This window comes from Macaca thibetana, chromosome 8 (genome assembly GCF_024542745.1).
Source record: "Macaca thibetana thibetana isolate TM-01 chromosome 8, ASM2454274v1, whole genome shotgun sequence".
In the NCBI taxonomy this organism is placed as follows: Eukaryota; Metazoa; Chordata; class Mammalia; order Primates; family Cercopithecidae; genus Macaca; species Macaca thibetana.
Genome location: NC_065585.1, coordinates 10496017 through 10520628, shown reverse-complemented (window position 1 = coordinate 10520628; position 24612 = coordinate 10496017). Strand labels below are relative to the sequence as shown.

At 43.3% G+C, this 24612-nt stretch overlaps 1 protein-coding gene across 6 annotated transcripts in view; it reads right to left on the bottom strand.

Moving 5' to 3' along the window:
* ZFAT (zinc finger and AT-hook domain containing) overlaps positions 1-24612 on the bottom strand; it is a 235157-nt gene that overhangs the window by 152658 nt on the left and 57887 nt on the right. For 5 of the 6 annotated variants that reach the window (XR_007728259.1, XM_050801563.1, XM_050801566.1 and 2 more), the window contains exon 3: positions 12284-12535. Coding sequence is in view for 5 of the 6 variants with exons in the window: in XM_050801563.1 (XP_050657520.1) it covers positions 12284-12535 (252 nt within the window). In the remaining variant the exon portion in view is untranslated. Of the gene's footprint in view, positions 1-12283; positions 12536-14332; positions 14471-24612 lie in introns of those variants that run through there. The other variant, XM_050801565.1, reaches the window with a different exon arrangement.

Sequence of the window (24612 nt, the reverse complement as noted above, 5' to 3'; positions counted from 1 at the left end):
GTCACCATGACACCGTTAATTAAAGCAAAGGCCCCCTGTGCCATGGGCTGCATCACACTGGATCAATCACGGACCCTCCACACTGAGAATTGCTGAACTTCAGAGAGCAACTCTAGGATGAGGCCACTCCCTTTACCTCCAGACACCAACCTACCACATAGTCCCTGAGAGCCAGCAGCCCCAGCGTGACCTCCAAGATGCTGAGGAAGCAAGTCTTCCTTTCACCATTCTGCTGGGGTGGGATTCTGTCCCTGCACAAGACCCTGAGCACCCTTTGGTAACTAAGAGTCACAGTAAGCAGCAATGCGACAGTGGGGGCTGCAGTGTCAGTCCTGTTTCTATCTGACATGTCTCTCGGGAACACATAACTATCACCAGAGCTGGGGGTTTGAATTCACATGACTCTGAAGCAGGGGAGTGTGGAGAATCAGAGGACCAGCCAATCAGCAGCAGCATCCCTGAAGACTGATGGATCTGTGTGGCAAGAGCTTGAGCTGGGAAGTCCAAGGGTCCTGGACCAGAATCCCTGTTCCAACAGGTACTCTCTAGCTGGGCTTAGGCAACTTCTTTCACCTACCAGAGCCTCAGCTTCCTCATCTAAAAAAGAGAATGGCGCCCTGCCCCGGTGGTGGAATCAGAGCAGAGACACGGTGCCCCACACAGCAGCAGAGGCAGATGGTCACACAGAAGAGGAGGCAGCATCACTGGGGAGCCCGGCTGCGGTAGGTGAGCCCCACAATCCCTCTGAGGGAACAGAGAGACCCTCTCATATTGTTTTATTTTGTTTTATACTCAGAAAAGGAAAAAGAAGCGAAACTAAAGGCAGGTAGCCCAGTGCCCAGGAACCAGACCCAAAACCAGGCCTGGGCCTGCCTGACTTAAGCCTGGTAGTTAAAATTCAACCCCTGACCTAGCAACTGATGTTATCTATAGATTCCAGACATTGTGTGGAAGGACACTGTGAAACCTTCCGTTCTGTTCTGTTTCACTCTGACCACCGGTGCTCGCACCCCCCGTCACGTACCCCCTGGCTTGTTCAATCGATCACGAGCCTCTCACACAGGCCCCCTTAGAGTTGTGAGCCCCTAAAAGGGGCAGAAGTTGAGCACCTGACGAGCTCGATTTTAAGACGCTAGCCTGCCGATGCTCCCAGCTGATTAAAGCCACTCCCTTCGCTATCTCAGTGTCTGAGGGGTTTTGTCCGTGGCTCATCCTGCTACACCTGCTGAGCCAAGAATGGGGATTCCACGAGTCTCTGGGACGTTCTGGAGGGATGGCTCAGGGAAGTCGGGAAATGTGTGAACACAAGCCTGTAAAGCCCAGCACCTGATGAACGCTGCAGCTTGTTCATGCAGGCCACCTCTGGCCTGCTGGAGCTCCCCACGGGCTCACGGCTCTAGGGCCCACACGTTCTTCCTTATCTAAACAACTCTGATAATGTAGCTTACTGTCATTTATCTGAGCTTTTTATCTGAACTACGTAAAGTATAAGAAGCTACTGGAGTAATAAAGGTCATATGCAGGTGCTTTCACCAGGCAGACATTTGCCGGGACTGCCTACGTTGAGGGATGGTGCACGCCATACAGAATGAGACAGAATTCATTAGCTGGCTGAGAGGATAGAAGGGGCTTTCCAGGAAGAAAGTTCTGCCCGCACAAGATTCCATAAGACCAGTGGGGGCCAATGGCATACAGAGGCAGTGGCCCAAGACAAAGAAATCTCAGGACAGGGTGAGATTCATCCACGCCCAGCAACAGCAGGGGAGGGGAGGCCACGGGAGGCCCACCGGCAGGAAGCAGCGTGACCCCATGTATTTTACACCATTCTGGGAGGGTGGGCTTATAGGGAGCAGATTCAGAAGGAGAGCGGCCAGTCTGAAGACTGTTGCAAAACTGTCTGCATTAGAGGTGATGACAGTGGACCTGGGGCAATGGGAGGAAGGAAGAAATGTTGGCAGGACTAGGGACTGAGAGATTTGCAGATGAGACAAAAGGAGGAATTCAAGATGACTCCAAGGTTTCCAATTCAAATGGCTGCATTAGATGGCAAACAAGAGGTAACTTCCATACGTAACCCTTAAGTACAGGTGAAAAAACTGATGGCTGAAGCCGAAATGTGAAAAGCAGGAGAGCAGGAAGAAAAAGAACCAAAGCAGCTGCAGATTCAGAAATGCATGGGAGCAAGTATGGATGGCAGCCAGTCAGCCACAACATGTACTTACCCAGGGCCTCATGTGAGTCACTGGGCCACTCCACAGAGAAATACAAATGCAAGGTATAAAATAATTAACTTTGGGTTTACCACCCATTAGATACTGCACAGTTCTTGTGTCTGCTCTATGAGAATCGGTATTTTCACTCAAAAGATAATCACTGAGCACTTGTTGTGTGCCCGGCACTGTTCTCTGAATGCTGCAGACAGAGCCAGGAAGTGACACACCCACACAGAACAAGTTACTTGGTCTGTTTGTGCCAAATCTGCCAAGGACTAGAGTCTGGCCCTGGACTTTGGTAAAGAAAAGAGAGATGTGTCCCTATTCTGTCCACAGGGAACCAGGCCACAGTGCAAGTGTGGGCTCCTGCCTTCTCAGTTATCAGCTGACAGGGAGACACACACACAAACCAGCAATTCCAACACAGCGACACACGTGCACAGCACAATGAGAAGCCCGGATCTGCCGGGAAGCTGAGCACAAGGGAGGGGACTCTGGAGCTAGGCCTGGAAAGGGGAAATAAAGCTGTGACCTGAAGACCAGCAGGAATCACTGGCACAGGAGAGGGTTGTGGCATTCCACAGAGAAGGCACAGATGACGGGATGGAGCCCTGCTGGCTCAGGGCTTGTGCATGTGCCAGAATCATTGAAGGTTAAGCATATTCGGAGGGAAAAGGGCAAATGGACATTGCAAGCAAAAAGAATGACATGTACAAGAGATGGTGAGGGCACAGGGCACTGGGGGCTTTCAGAGGTTCACTGCAGATCCGGAGGTGGGCAAAGAGGGAGAGGGTAAGAAGTCAAGGTGCAGAGCAAGCAGCAGCTAGGTCCTAAGTGACATAGCAGGTTCTTAAGGAGCTTAGGCTGTCCCTGAACAGCAGTGGGTGTCATGAAGGGGTGCATTCAGAGTAAGGATAAGATGGGTTCATATGTCATAAAGATGCTTAACGCTAGGGAGACAAGGTGGAAGGTGAAATGCGTACAGCCGGGGATGCCTAGGAAAATCCACTGAAATTTGGGAATAAAAAAGAAGAATTCCTCTTTACCTTTCTTAACTCATCCTTTTGAAACTTACCATTTATGTGTGTATTATAACACCTACAGCGTATTAATACAGCAGTCTATATGTATCTGAGCCAAAAGGCCTGAGTCCACATCCCTGGTCCATCACGTACTACGGGGTGACACTGGACAGGATGCTTGCCCCAGTTTCCTCATCCATGAAATGGGAATAAAAACAGTAACTACCTCATAGGGCTTTTATGAAGAGGAAATGAATCAATATCTGTAAGACATTCAGAAGAGAGGCAGGCCCATAGTAAGAACTCTACAGATGCTTATTCAATTTTAAAAATGCAACTTATTACTAAATAAATACTTAATGGGGATAAATCCCCCAGAATATCTGCAAACCACTGGTGTACACAGAGCATGAACTGGGGTAGATACGCAGACTGGAGTGGTCACAGAGTCCACAGAAGAGATGATGGACCCACGAGGACAACAGCAGGGACAGGGGAAGGACTGAAGAGATATTGAGCAGGTAGTCAGTTGACCACGGTAAGTGTCGGGATGTGACAGGGATGTTTCTGGCTGAATGGTGGGGGCCAGTCACCAAGATGAAATAGAGGAGGAACATCAGTTGGGAGCTGGACGAGTTTAGGATTGAACACGCTGCATAACTTAAACTGCTTGGGGGACACCCAAACTGAAACATGGGCAAGGAAGATATTTGGAAGACATGAGAACACAGCTGTTGGTAGAACCAGGTAAATGGATAAGAACCATGCAGTCGTCACTAGTGATGGTCACCAAGCATTTCCAGGGCTCCCCTACCCCGCAAACGGGGTAGAACTGCACTTCTTGGGCCCTTGAAGTCAGGCGGGGCCACGTGATTCCCTGCTGGCCGATATGGTTTGGATTTGTGTCTCCGCCCAAATCTCACGTTGAATTGGAGGAGGGGCCTGGTGGAAGGTGATTGGATCATGGGGGTGGATTTCCTCCTTACTGTTCTCATGATAGTGAGTGAGTTCTCATGAGATCTGATGGTTTAAAAGTGTGAGGCACTTTCCCCTTCATTCTTTCTCTCTCTCCTGCCACCATATGAAGACGGTCCTTGCTTTCCCTTCACCTTCTGCCATGATTGTAAGTTTCCTGAGGCCTCCCAGTCATGCCTCCTGTTAAGCCTGCAGAACTGTGAATCAATTAAACCTTTCTTGATAACTTATCCAGTCTCAGGTAGTTCTTTACAGCAGTGTGAAAACAGACTAATACACTGGCAAGTGAACTGTGCAGAGAAGAAATGACAGATGCTCTTCTGAGCCAAGATGAAACCACCTAGGGCTCTCTTCCCTCCTGTACCATGACCTGCTACATTCAGCATGGTGGCTGCTCTCTCCAGCTGGGTCCCTGAGTGAGCAGAGCCCCTGAGGACCTGCAATACCAACAAGAAAGCAAGCACAGGAATATTGAGACACTGTCACTCAGGGTAGCTCTGCTATCAGGTGTAACCAGGTCTCCCCTTAATCAGGGACAGTGACATGATAGGCAGAAGAGGGGGCGCTCACAGAGCAGGTAGGCAGGAGCAGTGGCATGAACTGCGCCACGCAGAAGCCACACTCACAAGTACGCACAAGACCAGACATGGCTGCAGACCACTGGGCTTCCACTCACCTAGTTAGTACAGAGGAAAAACTGAGGGTTTACAGGCAGCAAAAAGAAACAAGACATTACCACTATCCGTCTTTCCGCAGAGAAAAGTGAGATGTTCAGAAACACACTTTCACCTGCAAATTTTCAAACATGACTCACTCCATACCATTTTCAGTCATGGCAGGTATTTATCAAGCCAGCTGTTTCGCTAACACAAATACAGTAGAAGGCAGAGACTTGAAACACTGTAATAAAAATTCACCATGAAGGTTACAGGTGCATCTTAAGTAAGACCATAAAATGAAAGCCTTGTCTTTGATAGGAAGAATTTAATGAGAATAAGAAGAAATTTTCACAACTCTCTTTGCATAAAATGACCCCAGAAAGAACAAGCTTAGAAAAGTTCAGAAGTCACTTTTATAAATTTGACATATTGATTTCTGTAGGCTGCAAAACATTTTCAAAACACCAGCTGTCCTACGTAACTACAGGAAAAAAAAAAAAATCTCTTTTCCTGGTTTCTTCTGCCACTCAAATGCAGAATAAAATAAACAAATGTTGAAAACATATCAAAAGAGTTATTTTGACTTGCCATGGTTCAGGGTAAGAAAAAGCTTATTTTGTTTTCTTCTAATTGTTTTAACAAGCTATAGAACCAAGGTCAGTTGTTTGAAATGTCACTAGACTGCTCTTGACAGAGCACATATTAAAACAATTACTCGAGAATTTTCCAAATTGTAATATTGTGCTTGGCAAACTAGGGAACACGGTGCAATCACATGAATGCCAGCCGCAAGGCAGCTGGGCATAAGGTCATTTCTGCATATTTTAGAGCTTCAACAGTGGCCAGAAAGGGAAAAACACCCAGAGCGTCTACCTTTCCATTTGGTATTTGTTAAATTAAAGTCAATTTAGGTCATTAAAATCAATGGAATATGAGGCCATTTTCTCTACAGCCATTCCTGGAGGAAGCCGATAATCTGATTAGAAAGGACCCTGTCTGTCTGCCTTTGCTAAAGAGACTGCCTAATCATCACAGAGTAGAAAATAAGCATCAGGAATCCACATAGGGCGCCACTTCCATTGCTTATAAGGTTAAAGAAAAATATGACAGAGACACGCTGAACTGGAGAAAATCTCCATCCATGAGGTAGAAATGAGAGTGGTCTTAAGGCACAGACACAATCAAGCAAACTGGCAACAGGGCAGGAGTCGGGAGACGCGGGCCCCAGCCAGCCTCAAATGAGTCATGTGACCGGATCACCATCACTTCTGCACCTCAAATTCCTCAGTCATAAAATTAGAACTTAGGTCTAAAAGGGGAGTTCTTTAAGCCAACCACAAAAGGTCACATACTGTGTGAGTCCATTTACACAGTGTTCCCAAAATGACAAAGTCACACAGTTGGAGAACAGGTTGGCAGCTGCCAGGCGAGGGTGGCGATCGAGGGACAGGGTGCATGGCCCTGTGAGTACAGAGCGGTTCTGGCTTCTGGCGGCGAGCACAGGCCATACTTGTGAGTGGCAAATTGGCAGCCAGCCACACGCACTCTAAGGCCAACGTCCTGATTCTGATACCGTGCTAGGGTTGTGTAGGGTGGAGCCACTGGGGGAGACCAGGTGAGGGACACATGGGACTCTTCTGTATTATCTTTGCAGCTTCCTGTGAATTCATAATTATTTCAAAACACAAAGTTGTATTTTTTAAGGGGTTTTTGAGACTGAACCGCCAGATCTATATTTTCTCCGTGGACCCTATGACTTCAAATATTTTATCTACTGAATTATATTTATTAAAACAATTCCTTTCCCTAGATTTATTGGTCAAATATATACAGTTGACCCTTGGACAACATGGGTTTGAACTGCAAGGGTGAACTTATACTGAAATTTCTTTCATGTCTCTCACCCCTCCAGAAAGACCAAACCCTCCTCTTCCTCCTCAGCCTACTCAACATGAGGAGAAGGAGGATGAAGATCTCTATGATGGTCCACTTCTACTCAATGAGGAGTAAATACATTCTCTCTTCCTTACGATTTTTTTTTTTTTTTTTTTTTTTGAGGCGGAGTCTCGCTCTGTCGCCCAGGCTGGAGTGCAGTGGCCAGATCTCAGCTCACTGCAAGCTCCGCCTCCCAGGTTCATGCCATTCTCCTGCCTCAGCCTCCCGAGTAGCTGGGACTACAGGCATCCGCCACCTCGCCCGGCTAGTTTTTTATATTTTTTAGTAGAGACGGGGTTTCACCGTGTTAGCCAGGATGGTCTCGATCTCCTGACCTCGTGATCCGCCCATCTCGGCCTCCCAAAGTGCTGGGATTACAGGCTTGAGCCACCGCGCCCGGGCCCCTTACAACTTTCTTAATACCATTTCTGTTTTTCTAGTTTACTTTATTATAAGGAAATGGTATATAATACATAAAACATACCAAATATGTGTTCACTGACTATTGGTAAGGCTTCTGGTCAACAGTAGGCTATTACTAGTTAAGTTTGAGGAGAGTCAAAAGCTATACTTGAAAATAACTGTTGACAGTGGGATGGTGCCCTTAATCCCCACGTTGTTAAAAAGTCAACTATATAACTGCCTTACTTCCCAACTTACAGAACACAAAAATGCAATGTCCAAATGAATCAAAGATATACATAAAATAAAACCATACAGATAACAATGTATCTGATGCATCTGACAATACAATACAAACAATGGTGACAATACAGACATTTAAAACTCCAGCAAAATGCAAAAGGAAAAAAAGCAATGCTACAAAGAAAATTAAAAGACAAACGACAAATTGCAGAAAATATTTTCAGCATATATGGTCATTCAAAGGTGTAAGTAAAGTGCATGAACAAGGAATGCCCCCAATCACACAAAACCCACCAATAACTAATAACTGGAACAGAGATAGCCCAGTAGTGACCAAGGAGCAGCAAATTAAAACAATGAAAGCCAACTGTTCACAAAAGAGACTGGCAAGGATAGAGGCTGACACAACCCAAGATGAAAAGGATAAAGGCGATCTGAGGACATGACCCATGACGGAAAAATAATTGACACGCACATTCTACAGGGTGGTTTGACAATATGTATGCGTGTCAAAATGTAAAATAGGTCCTATTTGTATTTTCCTAAGGCAAAAGAAAAACAAAGCAATGCTGCAAAGGAAACTAACAGATAAACTTACAGACTGTGTAATCTAGCCAAGCAAACTGCTAAAACTATCTATGCCTCTGTTTCCTCTTCTATAAAATGGGAATAACAACAGTGCCTACCTCTTACCGCTATGAGAGTTAAAAGAGCTATTAGCTGTGAAACACTGAGAAACAGCAACTGCAAAATAAAAAGCACTAAAAAACAGCTCGTTAAATAAAAACTTAACAAGCATTACATTATTAGTCATTTAAGATAATGGCACAAGTACAAAATATAATAATAATAAATCTAAAATGCATGCTCAGGACTGTTCACTTGAGTAGTGCTTTTTGACCAGAGAGAAAATTTTTAAAAAATTCTAAATGCCTATCAACTAAAGACCAATGAAGTAAAATGAGGTAAGCCCATGCATAAGAAGAAATGCTGTACAGCCTTTAAAAATGACAACAAGCAACACTGTTTTGGGTAAGGACACACAGCACAGCAGTCAAAAGCACAAACCCTGGAGCCAGCCCACCTCGCTCACAACCAGCTCCACTACTTACGGGCTGTGTGACCAAAGCAAACGGCTGAAATATCTGTGTCTTAGTTTGCTCTTCTATAAAATGGGAATAACAATAGTGCCTATCTTGGCCAGGCACAGTGGCTCATACCTGTAATCCCAAAACTTTGGGAAGCCAAGGGTGGTGGATCACCTGAGGTCAATAGTTCAAGACCAGCCTGGCCAACATGGTGAAACTCCATCTCTACTAAAAATACAAAAAATTAGCTGGGCGTGGGGGCAGATGCCTATAATTGCAGCTACTTGGGAGGCTGAGGCAGGAGAATCACTTGAACCTGGGAGGTAGAGGTTGCAGTGGGCTGAGATTGTGCCACTGTACTCCAGCCTGGGCAACAAGAGCAAAACTCCATCTCAAAAAAAAAAAAAAAGTGCCTACCTCTTAAGCTACCATGAGAAGTAAAATGACTATGAGTTGTAAAACATTGAGAACAGCTACTGTCACATACAAAAAGCGCTAGAAAACAGCTTGTTAAATAAAAAATATTGTGATGAAAACTGTATCTGCCACATTAATGAGTGAAAAAAGATCACAGAATATTACATACAATTTCAGTTCTGAAAAATACATACGGGCGTACCCAGAATGGAGGAGGGCCTTCTCTTTTTCAGTGTAACAGTCATTGACCCCAGGCAGTGACATTTTGGAATATTTTTACTTTCTTAGTATTTTCTGTTTCATTACAGGTATTAAAAACTGAAACAAACAAAGGTAATAATATCCAATAGGCATTCTCAGACACTCCTGGAATCTAAGTTGATGTGAGCTTTCTGGGGAGAGATCTGGCAATATTAATATACTTTCCAACCCAGCAACCTGCTTTTAGGAATTGATCCTAGAAAAATCATAACACAAGTCTACAAATATGTATACATACTAACACACACACACCCATTTAGGAATAGTTATTAAAGCATTGCTTACAACAGTTAAAAACTGATAAAAACCTAAGTTTTCATCAATTGTACCCTGGTTGGTACAAACAGAATGCTTTATGGCACTGACGGAGCCACATGGAAAGATGGTTTTGGTGAAGGTCTTGATCACGCAGGGAGAGACTCTGCACTCTGCTGTGATGGGGAGACACTGAGGCACTGTGTTTTACAGCAGCAGTCCCCACCCTTTTTGGCACCAGCGACTGGTTTCATGGAAGATAATTTTTCCACAGATGGTGGGGTGGGGTGGTTGGGGATGGAACTGTTCCACCTCAGATCTCAAGCACTAGATTCTCATAAGGAGCACGCACCCTAGATCCCTCGCATGCACAGTTTACAGGAGGGCTCATGTTCCCACGAGAAGTGAATGTCGCAGCTGATCTGACAGGAGGCAGAGCTCAGGTGGTAACGCCGGCTCACCAACCACTCCCCTGCCGTGCAGCCTGGTTCCTAGCAGGCCACAGACTGCTACCAGCCTGTGGCCCACGGGTTGGGGACCTCTGTTTCAGAGAGCTGACGCTAAGGGCAGTGCAGACTGGCGAACGGCCATAGACCCAACCGAACTTCTGGGCCTCCAGGGTCTGTGCTGTTGACTTTGAGCCTCAAACCCAGAGCTTGACCTGAGGTCTGGAAGAATGGGAAGCAGAAAAATTTAGTGTTGCAAAAGAGCAAAGTCTCTGATTTCTAGCCAGAACTGTGCAGAGTCCAGGAGTGCCTCAGAAGGAACCTGACAGGAAAAACCCTGTGAAGGTACAAACAAAAGGGATTCTCGAGAAGACAGCACCAAATGGTCGGAGAGAACTGGATTCTCTGAAGGGCTCAGGCAGTGCAGAAACTACAGACAGCAGAGCTGCCTCGATGGCTAGCACTGATGAAAACACGACACCGTTACCTAGCTGTGCTGGAGCAGGGGCATGCATGTGTACGCATGGGAGGCAGAGAGAGAGAAACAGAGAGAAAGGGAGAGAGCGAGAGGGAGACAGAGTGTGTGCATGCACGCATAAGAGGGTAGGGGAAAGACTCCATAACCCAAATCCAGTGATTAACAAATCACTGGAAATCAGAGCTTCGGGTTCAGGGGAGGTCCATCCTAATCCTTCGTCTTTCAACCGTTTCATTTCTAAAATTATCTTTATTTCCCAAAAGGACTTTAGGTTCTGAAACACGATACGGATTCTTCTGAAATGACAGCACTCCCGGGCTACAGCTCTCACACGGCAATTACTCAGGCTCCATTTAGGGACAGCTCCACCTCCTTTGATCCTCATGGGTTATTTTCATGAGCCCGTGCAGCCCCACAGGGTTTTACATCATTGCCTTGAGAGTTATTTATGAGAGGGAACAGTGTCTGGTATTTTCTACAACTTGTACAGATGTTGGCAATGAGCCTTGGCCACCAACCTAGATGTTCCATAAATATTAGTTGATGAATGACTTAATAATTCACCCAAACTATGATAGGGTTTTGCAAACCAAGAGTCTTGCTCATTGCAGGGAGGCATTTATAATGAAGAATTTAAGAACAGGGGTCAGAGTAGGACGGCCTGGGTTCAAAGGCCAGGTCCCCTTAATAACTAAAGGACCCTAAACAAATTACTTAATCTCTCAGAGTCTAAACGCCCTTATCCATGAAGCAGGAAGGATGACAACAGTAGTGTATCCATGTGGTTATGAACGGCTCACTGTAATAGCTGGCATTCACTCGGTGCTTTTGATACGGCAGGTACTACTGGAAGCACTTTACAAATCCTATCTCACTTAATTGTCAAAGCAACCATAGGAGACAGTACTGCTTTTATTCCAATTTTACAGATGAGGAAACTGAGGCAAAATGAAGTTAATAAGTGCAGAAGCTGGGATGCAAACCCAGATAGTTATAACCCAGAGCCTATGTTCTTAATGAGAACTGCCTCCCACATAACACGGTTAGCACAATACAAAACAGAAAGAACTTAAACACGGGATACAGTTTGAAGGCTTCAAAAATGGTGCAAGGACCCAACAACAGAACCCACAGCAGAGGCCCTAACCGCTCCAGTGCAGCCTTGCTATTTCATTCCTCCGACGAAGGCCATCTGCAGACACGCTACCGCACAGCGACTTCATCCCCTGGTCACATTTATCCGCCTTTCAGCCTCTCTTAGAAGCTGCTTCAGAGCTGAAGCCTAGTCAAGAACGTATCTGAAGGAAGTACCTGATAGTCTTTATTTTCTTCAAGAATGCCCACCAAAATCTAGTCCTCAGCCAACACTGGCCCATCAAGGTCCCTCATAGGAGCCTTGAGGATCCTAACTGCTGCACTTCGGCCCACATGGCCCCATCCATCCAATAGACATCCCTCCTTCCTTTAACTCAATACCACCCAAACTGTGACACCAGGTTCGCTCCCGACTTTGCATCAGAATGCTCTCTCCTATTGACAATTTGTTATCCATTAACACGATGCATTTAAAACCTTGTCTTCTTTCCCAGAACATAAGCTCAGCAAAGGTAGAGGCTGTGTTTTACCATCCCTGCAACTCTCAAAGCATCTAGCACAGCAGCCCCCTGACCTGCATGCCATGGGCATCAACTCCCAGATGACACATTCACTTCAAAGATTACTTACAGTAATAGTCAGTCATCATTAAGAAAATAAGCACTTTTCCAGATGGGTGAGAGCTGAATAAATATGGGCTATTTCCCAGTAGTAACTGACCCAGTGAAACCTGATATTAGCAGATACACCTCTTCATAAGAAATGGACAGGTTCAGCCATTTGGCAGCATTTACCTGCCTCTCCTTCCTCCTCACCCAAATTCAGCACGATGATGCAGATGTGCTTCCGCAGCTGGCGCGTGTTGGAGAACTTCCGACAGCACTTGCTACACTCCAAGCTGCTTGGGGGCAGGCTGCTCCCATCCTCCGGAGCCAGCGGGCCGTCCTCAGTCGGACTCACGATGTTTTCTGCCAGCTCCTCTTCTGTGCTGGGTTTCTTCGTGGACCCCTTAGGCCTGCCTCTCTTCCTCTTCATGACCAAAAACTCTACAGAGGAAACAAGAGGGCACAACGGAGTCACATGAGACGGCACTGCAGGGCTCACGCTCACCCTCCAAGCGTGAGAATATGTTCAGATTTCACATTTTATTAAAAATGAAAAACCTGAAGTGATTCCACAGCTGCAAACAATTATCTTTGGTGCTAATACCATTGCATCTGTGTACTAATGGGTAATCAATGTTCTAATGTTCTGATTCAAGAAAATCAGTTTATTGGCATCTCTGTACATCTTTCTGCAGCAATGCTGGGAGGATTTTCAGTTGCGGCTGTCAACCCCCTGCTCACAAATCCTGCCCCTTGTTAAGCACCATTTCTGCTGAAATCCAGTTCTCAGAAACTGCTTAGGGACTTCTCTGCAAAGCGTTCTCAAAGGCTGCTGAGCTTGTCATGCCCTTAATGAGTTACACAACTATTCAGATTATTTCAAGGAGTCATAATTATTAGAGTCAAATAGTCCTGGCAAGAAAAAGAAAAAATAATTACAATCTAAAGCCACAAATTATAGCACTAAAGACAATAACAATATTTTTCCAGTTTCCTAGAGACCTAGTGATTTTCAATGGCATGATCACAGCTGCTTTAGAGCAAGTTTAAAATCATTTTACAACTTGTGTTTCTTCTCAATTAGTGTTAATTTTTAAGGCATTCATCTCCAGAATGAAGGTGGGAATTAAGAGGGGTGAGCGGGCCTGGGCGCGGTGGTTCATGCCTGTAATCCCAGCACTTTGGGAGGCTGAGGTGGGTGGATCACGAGGTCAGGAGATCAAGACCATCCTGGCTAACGCGGTAAAAATCCCATCTCTACAAAAAAATACAAAAAAAAAAAAAATTAGTCGGGCACGGTGGCAGGCGCCTGTAGTCCCAGCTACTCGGGAGGCTGAGGCAGGAGAATGGCGTGAACCTGGGAGGCGGAGCTTGCAGTGAGCCGAGATCGCGCCACTGCACTCCAGCCTGGGCGACAGAGAACAGGGGTGAGCGGGCACTATCTTGGGTGTATCTGTAGATATCAGGATGTCTCTCAGGTCCCTTCCTGCTCTCTCTAAAGCTGTTGCTCTACGCAGTAGGACACCAGCCACTTTATCACACTGCTACTACCGTGAGGACCCATTAAGTAAGTCACTTGTGCTCACAAATCAAAGAGGGAGGCCACAGGGGCAGAAGGGAGCAGAGATGGGCAGGACAGTCTGGGGCAGAGTCTGCAGGGACACAACAGCCTGACCACAGGGAATCTGGACAAGGAAGCCTGCCTTGGTACGGGGTACCCAAGACCTCAGGGAAACCTGGCACCAGAATGAGGCAAGAGATTTCCTGGGAAAGGAGGGCTCTTGCTGGAACAGAGCTTCGACCGAACTGCAACACCACTGGTGAGTAGGTCAGCTTTGGCTGAAAGATCCAAACCAGAGCACTGCACCAGGGCAGCCAGGGGGATTTCTGCCTTCACTCTGTCTCCCTGGCGCATGGTGGGCAGGGGAGCACAAAGGAGGAGAAGGTACTTAATGACAGGAAGGCAAACCGATAAAACAAGGGACAGAAGGCCCTGGGAGCCCTCCCTAGATTTAAACAAGGAGAACAAAGGCTGTGTTTACAGGAAAACCAGCCCGTGTGCACGGGAGAGGGGAGGAAAGAAATAAAAGGTACAGAGTAAGAAGAAACCATTTCCCTTGGAGTCTTTAAAACTTTTCTCCTTATTCTTTTTCACAACAAGGTGTACTTGCACAACCTACTGAAGCAGCAATTCATATCAGAGAAGCAGAATTAGCAGAGAGGCTACAAAACACCCACCTCGTGTCATGTCAGCTGAGTTCCAGAAACAGGGTGCCTAACAGTTTACTGAAGTCTGTGGCCCAGGTCTAAACCCAGTGACAGACTCTGCCATCCCGCAGACACAAGCCACTCCCCTGAAACACTCTACGAGGATGCGATTGTGTAGTGAAGAATTAACTTTACCCAAAGAGAAGTCTGGCCTTTGCCCTTGGCTACAGGGAGGTGATTTCTGGGCCCCCAGATGTCCCTCTGATAGGAGCATCTTTGTTTACCCAGGGACTTTGGCCACCAGACAAACAATGGGATTTATGATGGGGACTTTGGAAAACAAAAGGCATCAGTCAGAACCTACAGGAGGGACAGGGAGTAAAAGGTGGCATGTGGGCAGTGTGTCATGGAGTCCTAATAAAAGCTCGGGATACCAAGGCACGAGTGAGCTTCCCTGATTAGAAATACTCTTGAGTGCTATCCTACATTGTAGCCAGGAGAGAGGTAACTTTGCTCAGGACTCCATGGGTGGACCAAAAGCTCCACGTCTGGGACCTTCCCAGTCTGCGACTTTACCCACACACCTCTTTCCCTTTAATTGGCTAATTTGCATCCTTTGAGTATAATCAAATTATAATAATGAGGACAGGGCTTTCCTGAGTTCTGTGAGTTATTCTAGCAAATTCTCAAAGCTGAGAGAGGCCATAGGGACCTTCCAAATCTGTAGTAGTAAGAAAGAAGTAAGGGTGGTCCAGGAGAACCCCCCCAAACTTGCGGCTGGGATCAGGAGTCTTGGGCGGACTTGCTCGTCTTGTGGAGAACTGTGCCCTTAAGCTTGAGTTTAGCAAACTTACTGTTGCGGGGTACCCAGTATTTCCTCCACACAGACTCAATGGAGCACACGGAGCCACAGTGCTTGCATGTGCTGGAGCACAGCACAGTGTGCGGTACAGCAGCCATTGTGAGTCTCCCCTCCCCCAGACTGGAGACTCCTCAAAGGCTGAGTCCCTGTCCTGATTACTTTGTAACCCCCTCAGCACCTAACCTGGTGCCCTGCACAGCAGGCAGCCAGCAAGCAACTCTGGGTGAATTAAACTGATGAGCAATGCACAATTAATTCCACGGCAACGAAGAAATAAAATCGGCCTGAAAGCTTTGGAAAACCTCAAACACGATGGTGACAAAACTAATCTTCCAGCTTGCTGCATCCATAATTCAGATCCTCAAGACCAATTAGCTAGCTAAAAATGAAATATTCATAAATGAACTTGAATAATTTAAGCTCCGAAAATGAGTTGCTGCTGTCAACTACTCGCATTTTATGGCAGAGCTGAGAACCTTGGAACTGGGCAAGGAAAATCATGTAACCTCTAAATCAAAACATTTCAATGGAGTTAGCTTTAATTCTTCTTCCTCCCTCTAAATTCCTTTATTTAATCTGTCACTAAACTCTATGGACTTTGCCCTAAAGATGTCTGTCTAGTAAATCCCCTCTCTGTTCACACAGCGACCTCACCACCCAGATCCCTGCACAGTTTCCACATTCCAGCTTCCTGCTCTGGGCTTTCTCTGTCTCCATCCCTCATCTGTCATTCCCTCACTCTAGAACCTTCCATAGTTCTGGATGCTTTGCCCACAACTCTCAGGCCTGGCCTTCAAGGTCCTTTAGCACGTGATCCAACCCTACACATATGCACGTGCGCACGCAAACACGTGCACGCGCACGCATACACACACACACACACACACACAGTGCCCCCACTTCCTTCTTCCTCCCCCTTGACTGTTCAGGGCAATTTTCTAGACTTCTCCAAATATATCTACAGAGAATGCCTGTCTCTTTTCACTTACTGTGACCACCTCCTTCACTACAAATCAGACACCAAGCCCCAGTTCAAATCCTAACATGTCCGGTCCAATTAAGACCTCAGTGCCTCCTCCATGAGGTGTCCCCAGCTAAGTGAGCAGGATGACTATCCTCACAGCTTGATTCGAATCACAGTGTGAGCCACACACACGTAGGGTGTGTATGTGCCCGGACCACTCCCTGATTGTTCCTATTTTTCCCCACCTTTTATGAAAAACCCTGAGGTCTGAGCTGGCCTTTTAATTCCTGGGTCCCACAGGGTCTTGAACAGAGCTGGATGTGGAGTAGATACAAGTAATAAGAACACACTGATCCACTGTTTGATGATAGGAAAAGAAACATCTGGAAAAGAAGCCATTTCCTGCATCCCCAGTTTCCAACAGGAAGAAAGGGCTGAGCCACAGAGCCTCTTAACCCTGCTCTAAATCCACAGTTTGGGGACAACTTCCTCTTAGAAAATCATCCTTGCAGATCCAAGGCCAAAAACTAGCAAGGGGCAGAGAATCAGCCAAAGGATTTCTTCTAACTCAATCAAAACACAACATGAACATTATGAAAAAAATAGCCCAACATTATCAAAAATTTAATAATGTAAGCCCTTTATTTGTGCATCACTCAAGTTTGCAAGGCACTTTCCCAGCTATTATCTCATTTTAGCCTTATAAAAATCTTAAGAGATGGATGTAGCAAACATAATGTCCTCAATAGGAAAAGAAACAAGGGATGCAATGGTTCAAGTGGCTTGGCACATTTTCCAGAACCAGCTGCTGAGCACACAGAACTGGAATCTGGGTTTCCTTATTCCCAGACAAAAATGTTTCTGCAGAATCACATACCCCTGAAGCATGGGTAAGAAAAGGTCAGCTTTAGATACTTTAATAGAGATAATCTGTGCTGTGCAGAGAATGCTGGCTTGGAGCTGGACTGACCTGGGTTCAAATCTCCCCTGAACCTCCGTTTCCAATGTGAAAAATAAACACAAAACTGCCTCTATTTTATAGAGTCACTACCGATAAAAGCAATCCATTACGATGCTGAGCACAGAACTCAGGAGGTGATTGATAAATGGCAACTGTTTAATATTATGGCCATAGTCATTAAGATTCTGACTTAGAATATCTCTTTTAAGAAACTATTATCCTCCCACCTGGTCCACAGTTAGATAATATGATTGCCTGATGTACATGCATTCTCATTCATTCTGACTCAATATGCATTTTTTCCTTAAGTTCTTCATTTTAAAATAGCTCTTACACCAGGAAATCCAATACAGAATTAAAGACCCACAAATTTTATTATGCCTGAAACCCTGGATAAGGCCAGCTTCCCAGCACTCGCACAGGGCAGCTCAATCTCTAGTCACGCCAACTCCAGAATTTCAGAAAATCCTGAAAGACTAACATTTTAAGGCCCTGACAGTCAATCTCCCTGACGTTTATTTCCAAAGCTCAGGAAGCAGTAGGGGAGACAATGAATTATTTATCATAAATAAGGGAACACAAGCCTCTTAGGTTTATGAGGACTGCAATATCCCCTTCGCAGGGACAGACTGCATCCTGTTCCACAATGCCAGGCACCAGGGAGGATGAAGGCATCCCAAGCCTGTTCCTTATACTTTTACCAGCCATATCGTGGAAATGCCATGTAAATAATGGTGATAACTAATCATTATCAAGCACATATATCTCAGGCACCATGCTAAGCACTTCACATGCATGACCTCATTTAATCCCCAAGGGAAGCATTAGTATGATCCCCATCATATAGTCGAGGTCACTGAGGCTTAAGAAGATTAACTAATTTGCTCCAAGGTCAGGGAATTAATAAATGGCAGAATCAACAATTGAATACAGACCTGTTTGCCTCAAAGTCAGTGAACTTCATACCCATGTCATAGCAAGTCCTTTGGACAGTTCAACTAATACCTGAGCACAGAAATAACACACTGTGACCTCTTCACTAAGTTCTGCAGGAAAATGATGATAGTCTCATGCAGTGACAAGCTTCAGTGTGACCCCACTCCCTGGGCTGGGAAGTACATGGATGTAAGGTACAGGAGGGTACAAAGTCTATCAGGCAGTCACTATGGACTAAGGCATCATGTATGAACATGCACTTGTCTCAGAACCTATGAAAAAGGCCAGTATCTTATCTCCCTTTGACAGATGACAAAAGTCACAGCCTGGAGGGGCCATGCCACTTGCCTAAGCCCCCAGCAGAGCCTTAAGGCTGTGGTGCAGACTGTGCCCTGTGTGAGGCGGTGACTGAAGACTCACCAGGGCCAAACTCCACTAGCCAAGCTGTAAGCTCTGGCACTGGCTGCATCAGCTCTGAGCATGTTTTATGTTTGTTCACCCAGAAACAGCTCCTGTTACTAGCTCATCCCCTCAGAATGGTGACACCTTTTGTAATCTGCACAAAGGTCCCTATGTGCCAGCCAAGGCCCCAGCAATCACGTGAAAGCTCCAGGAACGGAGCCTAAGTCTGATTCCAAGACGTGTGCCCTTTCCACTACACTGCGCGGCTGACCATGCATATCAGAGGGCTCAGTGTTCGTACATGCACTCAGAATGACTTGATTTGCGGTAAATGCCCAGAAGAGACAATATACAGATTTAAACATAGACATCAACCTCCCCTGGGAAGCCTCCTTTTACCCTCACATTAGAGGACGTCTTTAGCAGCCTGAACTTAACCGCGCAGAGGCCCTCACCCTGCTGCACTGAAACTGCCTTTTTGCCTATTTGCCATTCGCCAGCTAGGCGGCCAGAGTCAACAGCCTGTGGGCCCCTCCTGCAGCCCCAGCACCTAGCACAGCACCCAGACATACAGTAGACACCCAACAAACAGTTAATGACTACAGAGGTGGAAAGGGGGAGGGGAGAGGAAAGGAAAGGAAAGATAAGAAAGGAAGAGTTCCTACAGAGGGTCTGAAATGACAGAGAAGATGGGAGAGTCAAAACAAGGCTCTTGGGAGACCCATGTACATTCTTCCTCAATTGCCCCAGCCTCCATCAGGATAAATGAATGCATGTGTGTGCACACACACTCTCACACACACATGCTCATACACACCCATATACAAAATCATACACGTGCACACACATATCCATATACACAATCATACACACACACACAAGCACCCACACAACCACACACGCACACTCACACACGCCCATGTACACAACCACATACACATGTGCACACTCACAAATGTACTGTATACACAATCTCATACACAAATGTGCACTTATACATGTGCCCACCACACACACATGCACTTACACATGTGCCCACAACACACAGCACACTCACAAACGTGCCCATACTCACAATCACACACACACGTATACTCACAATGCGCCCAGATATGCAATCACACACATGCACACTCACATGCGCCTATACAGTATCACACACATGCACACTCACACACCATCTATACACACACATATGTGCACAAACATGCCCACATACATAATCACACACATATGTGCACACTCAAACATGCCCACATACACAATCACACACATATGTGCACACTCAAACATGCCTATATGCACAATCACACACATGCACAGAAACACACCCATGTACACACATACATGTGCACTCACAAACACACCCATATACATACATGCAGAGGTATGCTCACACACTCACATGCACATGTCATCATACACACGAGAATAAGCTTGGTCCATTAGGAAATTTCTTCTTGGATCACCACCAGAGGTTTGATGAGGAAAGAGGAGGAAAATGAAAGGTCTTTCTGCAGATCACTTCCTACATGAGCAAAAAAGATTAAAAGGCTATAAAATAAACCAGAGGATTTCAGTGCCTTCATGTTATAACGAGAGACCAAAATAATAAATCAATTACTACTCAGTTAAAGGTTTAATTAAACCATTTCAAGTATCTCTCAACTTAAAATGAATTGTGAAGGTTAAACCTGAATGAAAATCATTAGAGAGAAACTAAGCCTCTACAAGCCTCAAATTTTATGAACTTTCACAAAGAGAAAAAGAAAGACTTGAAGTTCATAATGAAAGACTTTTAAAAAAATTTGTCATATTAAAAGGCTGAGTTTAACTAACAAATTAATGCTTTTCAAAATTAAACTACACAGACAAAAGTAGTTTAGCATACACACAAAAAAGAAAATATATTCAAGAAGAATTTGTCAAAAGTAAATTATTTAATAAAGGAAAATAATTTATAAAAGTAGGCTCAGTGATAAGAATTTGATTGTTCCTGGACTACCACCATAACATGCAAATAACATCAAATCAGCTGGGCCTAAATCCCTCCCCCTCACTTACTAAATAGGTAATCTTGAGCATGCTGTTTTAACTCCTCTGAGTCCCTAAGCCACGTATTCCTCTTTAGAAAATCTGGGCATCAGCCAGGAAATAGATGTGAATAACCCTATAACCCAACAAATTCTAATACACATACTGAACATGCCACCCAGCAACAGCAGAATACAAAGTATTCTCAAGTCCACATGAAAAATTCTCCAAAACAGACAACATATTAGGCCATAAGTCAAGTCTGTATACATTTAAAAGAACTGGGCTGGGCGCGGTGGCTCACGCCTCTAATCCCAGTACTTTGGGAGGCCGAGGCGGGCAGATCACAAGGTCAGAAGTTTGAGAGTAGCCTGGTCAACATGGTGAAACACAGTCTCTACTAAAAAAAAAAAAAAATACAAAAATTAACAGGGTGTGGTGGCGGGTGCCTGTAGTCCTAGCTACTCAGGAGGTTGAGGCAGGAGAATCGCTTGAAACCGGAAGGCAGAGGTTGCAGTGAGCTAAGATCACGCCACTGCACTCCAGCCTGGGCGAAAGAGCGAAACTCCACCTCAAAAAAAAAAAAAAAAGAAAAGAAAGAAAGAATGGAAATCATTCAAGTATGTGGAATTAAATTAGAAATAAAAAGGAAGAAATTTGGGAAATTCAAAAATTGATGAAAATTAAATGGTACTCTTAAATAGCCATTGGGCCAAAAAGGAAATCATAAGGGAAATTAGAAATACTTTGAGATGAACAAAACAAAAACACAACATACCAAAACTTATAGGATGTAGCAAAAGCAATTCTAAAAAGAAAGTTTATTGACTACATTAGAAAAAAAGAAAAATCTCAAATAAACAACATAATTTTACAACTCAAGGAATTAGACAAAGAATAAACTAAGCCCAAAGTGAGCAGATAGAAGGAAATAATAGAGTAGAACAGAAACAAACACGATAGTAAAAGACTAAAAAAGATCAACAAACTAAGAGTTTGTTTTTTGAAAAGATAAACACAGTTGAGAAACCCTTAGCTAGACTAACCAAGAAAAAAAGAGAGGCCACAAATGAATTAAATTAAATAAAAAAGGACACATTATAAGTGGCACCACAGTAAGACAAACGATCATAAGAGACTACTATCAACAATTATATGCCAACCAACTAGATAACCTAGAAAAAAAACTGATAAATTTTTAGAATCACACAATCTACCAAGACTGGATCATAAAGAAATAGAAAAACTGAATAGACCAATAACAAGTAAGGAAACTGAATCAGTAATCAAAATCTCCCAACAAAGAAAAGTCCAGGACCAGGTGGTTTCACTGGTGAATTCTACCAAACATTTAAAAAAGAATTAATTCCAGTTCTACTCAGGTTCTACAAAAAAAACTAAAGAGGAGGGAATACCTCCCAACTCATTTTGTAAGGCCAAAGCTAGACAGATAATACAAAAAAAAGAAAATTACAGGCCAATATTCCTGATAATACAAAAAATACTCAAAAAATGCTAACAAACCAGATTCAACAGCACATTAAAAAAATTACACACCATGATACAGAGGGAGTTATCACTGAGATGCAAGGCTGGTTCAACACATTCAAATAAATAAATGTGATATATAACATTTATAGAATTAAGGACAAAAATCACACATGATCATCTCAATAAGTATGGGAAAAAGTTCGACAAAATTCAACAACCTTTCATGACAAAAACTCTCAAAAAATTGGATAACAAGGAATGTACCACAACATAATAAAGGAAAATGCTTCAACAAATGACAGAGCCACAGCTAACATAATAATCAATGTGAAAAGTTGAAAGCTCTCCTCTAAGATCAGGAATAAGTCAAGGGTGCCTACTCTCACCACTTATATTCTTCCTGGCATTGGAAATCCTAGCCAGAGTAGTTAGGTAAGCAAAAATACAAAATATGCAAAGTAAAAATGAAGGAGCAGAACTGTCTCTGTTTGTGGATGACATAATCTTAGATATAGAAAGCCCTAAAGATTATACTTCTAATAGCTTTTGGATAATGTATAAAGTTACAAATGTTACAAGATACAAAATCAACATACAAAGATCTGTTGTGTTTCTACACAAAAACAACTGAAAAAGAAAATGATCCCATTTACAATAGCGTCAAAAAAAATACTTAGGAGTAAAAGTAATCAAAGTGAAAGATCTGTACACTAAAAACTGTATCAATGAAAGAAATTGAAGATGACACAAATAAATGGAAAGATATCCCACATTCATGGATCAGAAGAATTAATATTGTTAAAATGTTCATACTAACAAAAGCAACCTATAGATTCAATGCATCCTGGGAATCTAAGGTAAAGCATGGTGACTATAACTGACAATACTTGTACTGTATACTTAAAATTTGCTAAGACATATCTTAAATGTTTTCACCACACATATACAAATATAATGGTAGCTATGTGAGATAACAGATGTGTTAACTAACTTGACTGTGGTATCATTTCACAATATATATGTATAACAAATCATCACTGTAAACTTACACAATTTTGTTAAGTATACCTTAATAAAGCTGGAGAAAGAAAGAAAGAGAGAGACGGATCTGAAAGATACAAGAGATATCTCAAATCAACTAGGCTATCTCAAATAGCCTACCCTTTCCAACTTAAGGAAAAAAAAAACAGAAGCAAACTAAATCCAATACAAGCAGAAGGACAGAAATAATAATGCCTAGAATAGAAAGAGATTATATAAAATATAGAAAAAGAAAAGAAAAAATCAACAAAACCAATGTTTTTCAAAGAAAACAGAAAATGGAAAACCTTTGACTAAACTTACCAAGAAAAATAGCTAAGACTTAATTTGCTAAAATCAATAATGAAAGGGAGAACATTACCATTTAATCTTACAAAAATCAAAATAAGAGTATTAAGAACAATTATACATCAACAAATTAGACAACCTAGATAAAATGGAAAATTCCCTAGAAAGACAAACTACTGAACCTAAATCAAAAATAGCAAATATGCATACACTTATAACAAGAGATTAAATCAGTGAAAAAATAAAAAGCCCAGGACTAAACAGTTTTACTGGTGAATTCTATCAAATGTTTAAAGAAGAATTAACACCAATACTTAAAAACTTTTCCAAAAAATATAAGAGGAGGGAACACTTCTCAAGTCATGCTATGAGGCCACTATAACCCTGAAACCAAAACCAAAGACATCAAAGACTCTAGACCAATATCTCTTATGAATATAAATGCAAATATTTTTAACAAAATACTAGGAAACCAAATCCAGCAGCACAGCAAAAGGATTATGCAACATGACCAAATGAGATCTATCCCAAAAATACAAGGGTGATGCATCCTGGCATGTAAAAACATATCAGTGTAATATACCATATTAATACAACAAATAAGAAAAAAACCACATGGTCATCTCGACGAACTCAGAAAAAGCATCTGACAAAATCCAACACCATTTTATGATTTAAAAAATAAACAACACTCAACAAACTAAGAATAAAAGGAACTTCCTTAACCTAATGAAGAATATCTGTCTCACTCACACACACACACACGTGCACACACACACCATCATACTTAATGGCAAAAGACTAGATGCTTTCTTTCTAAGATAGTATCAGAACAAGAATGTCCACTCATCATTTCTGCTCAACCCTGTACTGGAGTTTCTTGCCAGGGCAATTAGGCAAGAAAATAAATACAAATAATCCAGATTAGAAAGGAAAAAGTAAAATTACGTCTAGTCACAGATGACAAGATTATATGTATAGACTCCTGAGGAATACACTAAAAAACTAATAAACAAGTTTTTAAAAGTTTTTTTAAAAACTAATAAACAAGTTTTTAAAAGTTTTTATAAAAACTAATAAACAAGTTCACAAGCTCTAATAAACAAGTCCAGCAAAATTGCAGGATAAAATATCTATAAACAAGTAACAGTTGTATTTATAAACTAGCAATAAGCAATCTGAAAATAAATTATGAAAACAGTTCCATTTACAGTAGCATAAAAGGAATAAAATACTTAGGAATTAAAGTAATCAAGGAGGTATAAGAGTTGTACGTTGAAAAATACAACCCATTGTTGAAAGAAATTAAACAAGACCTAAATAAATGGAAT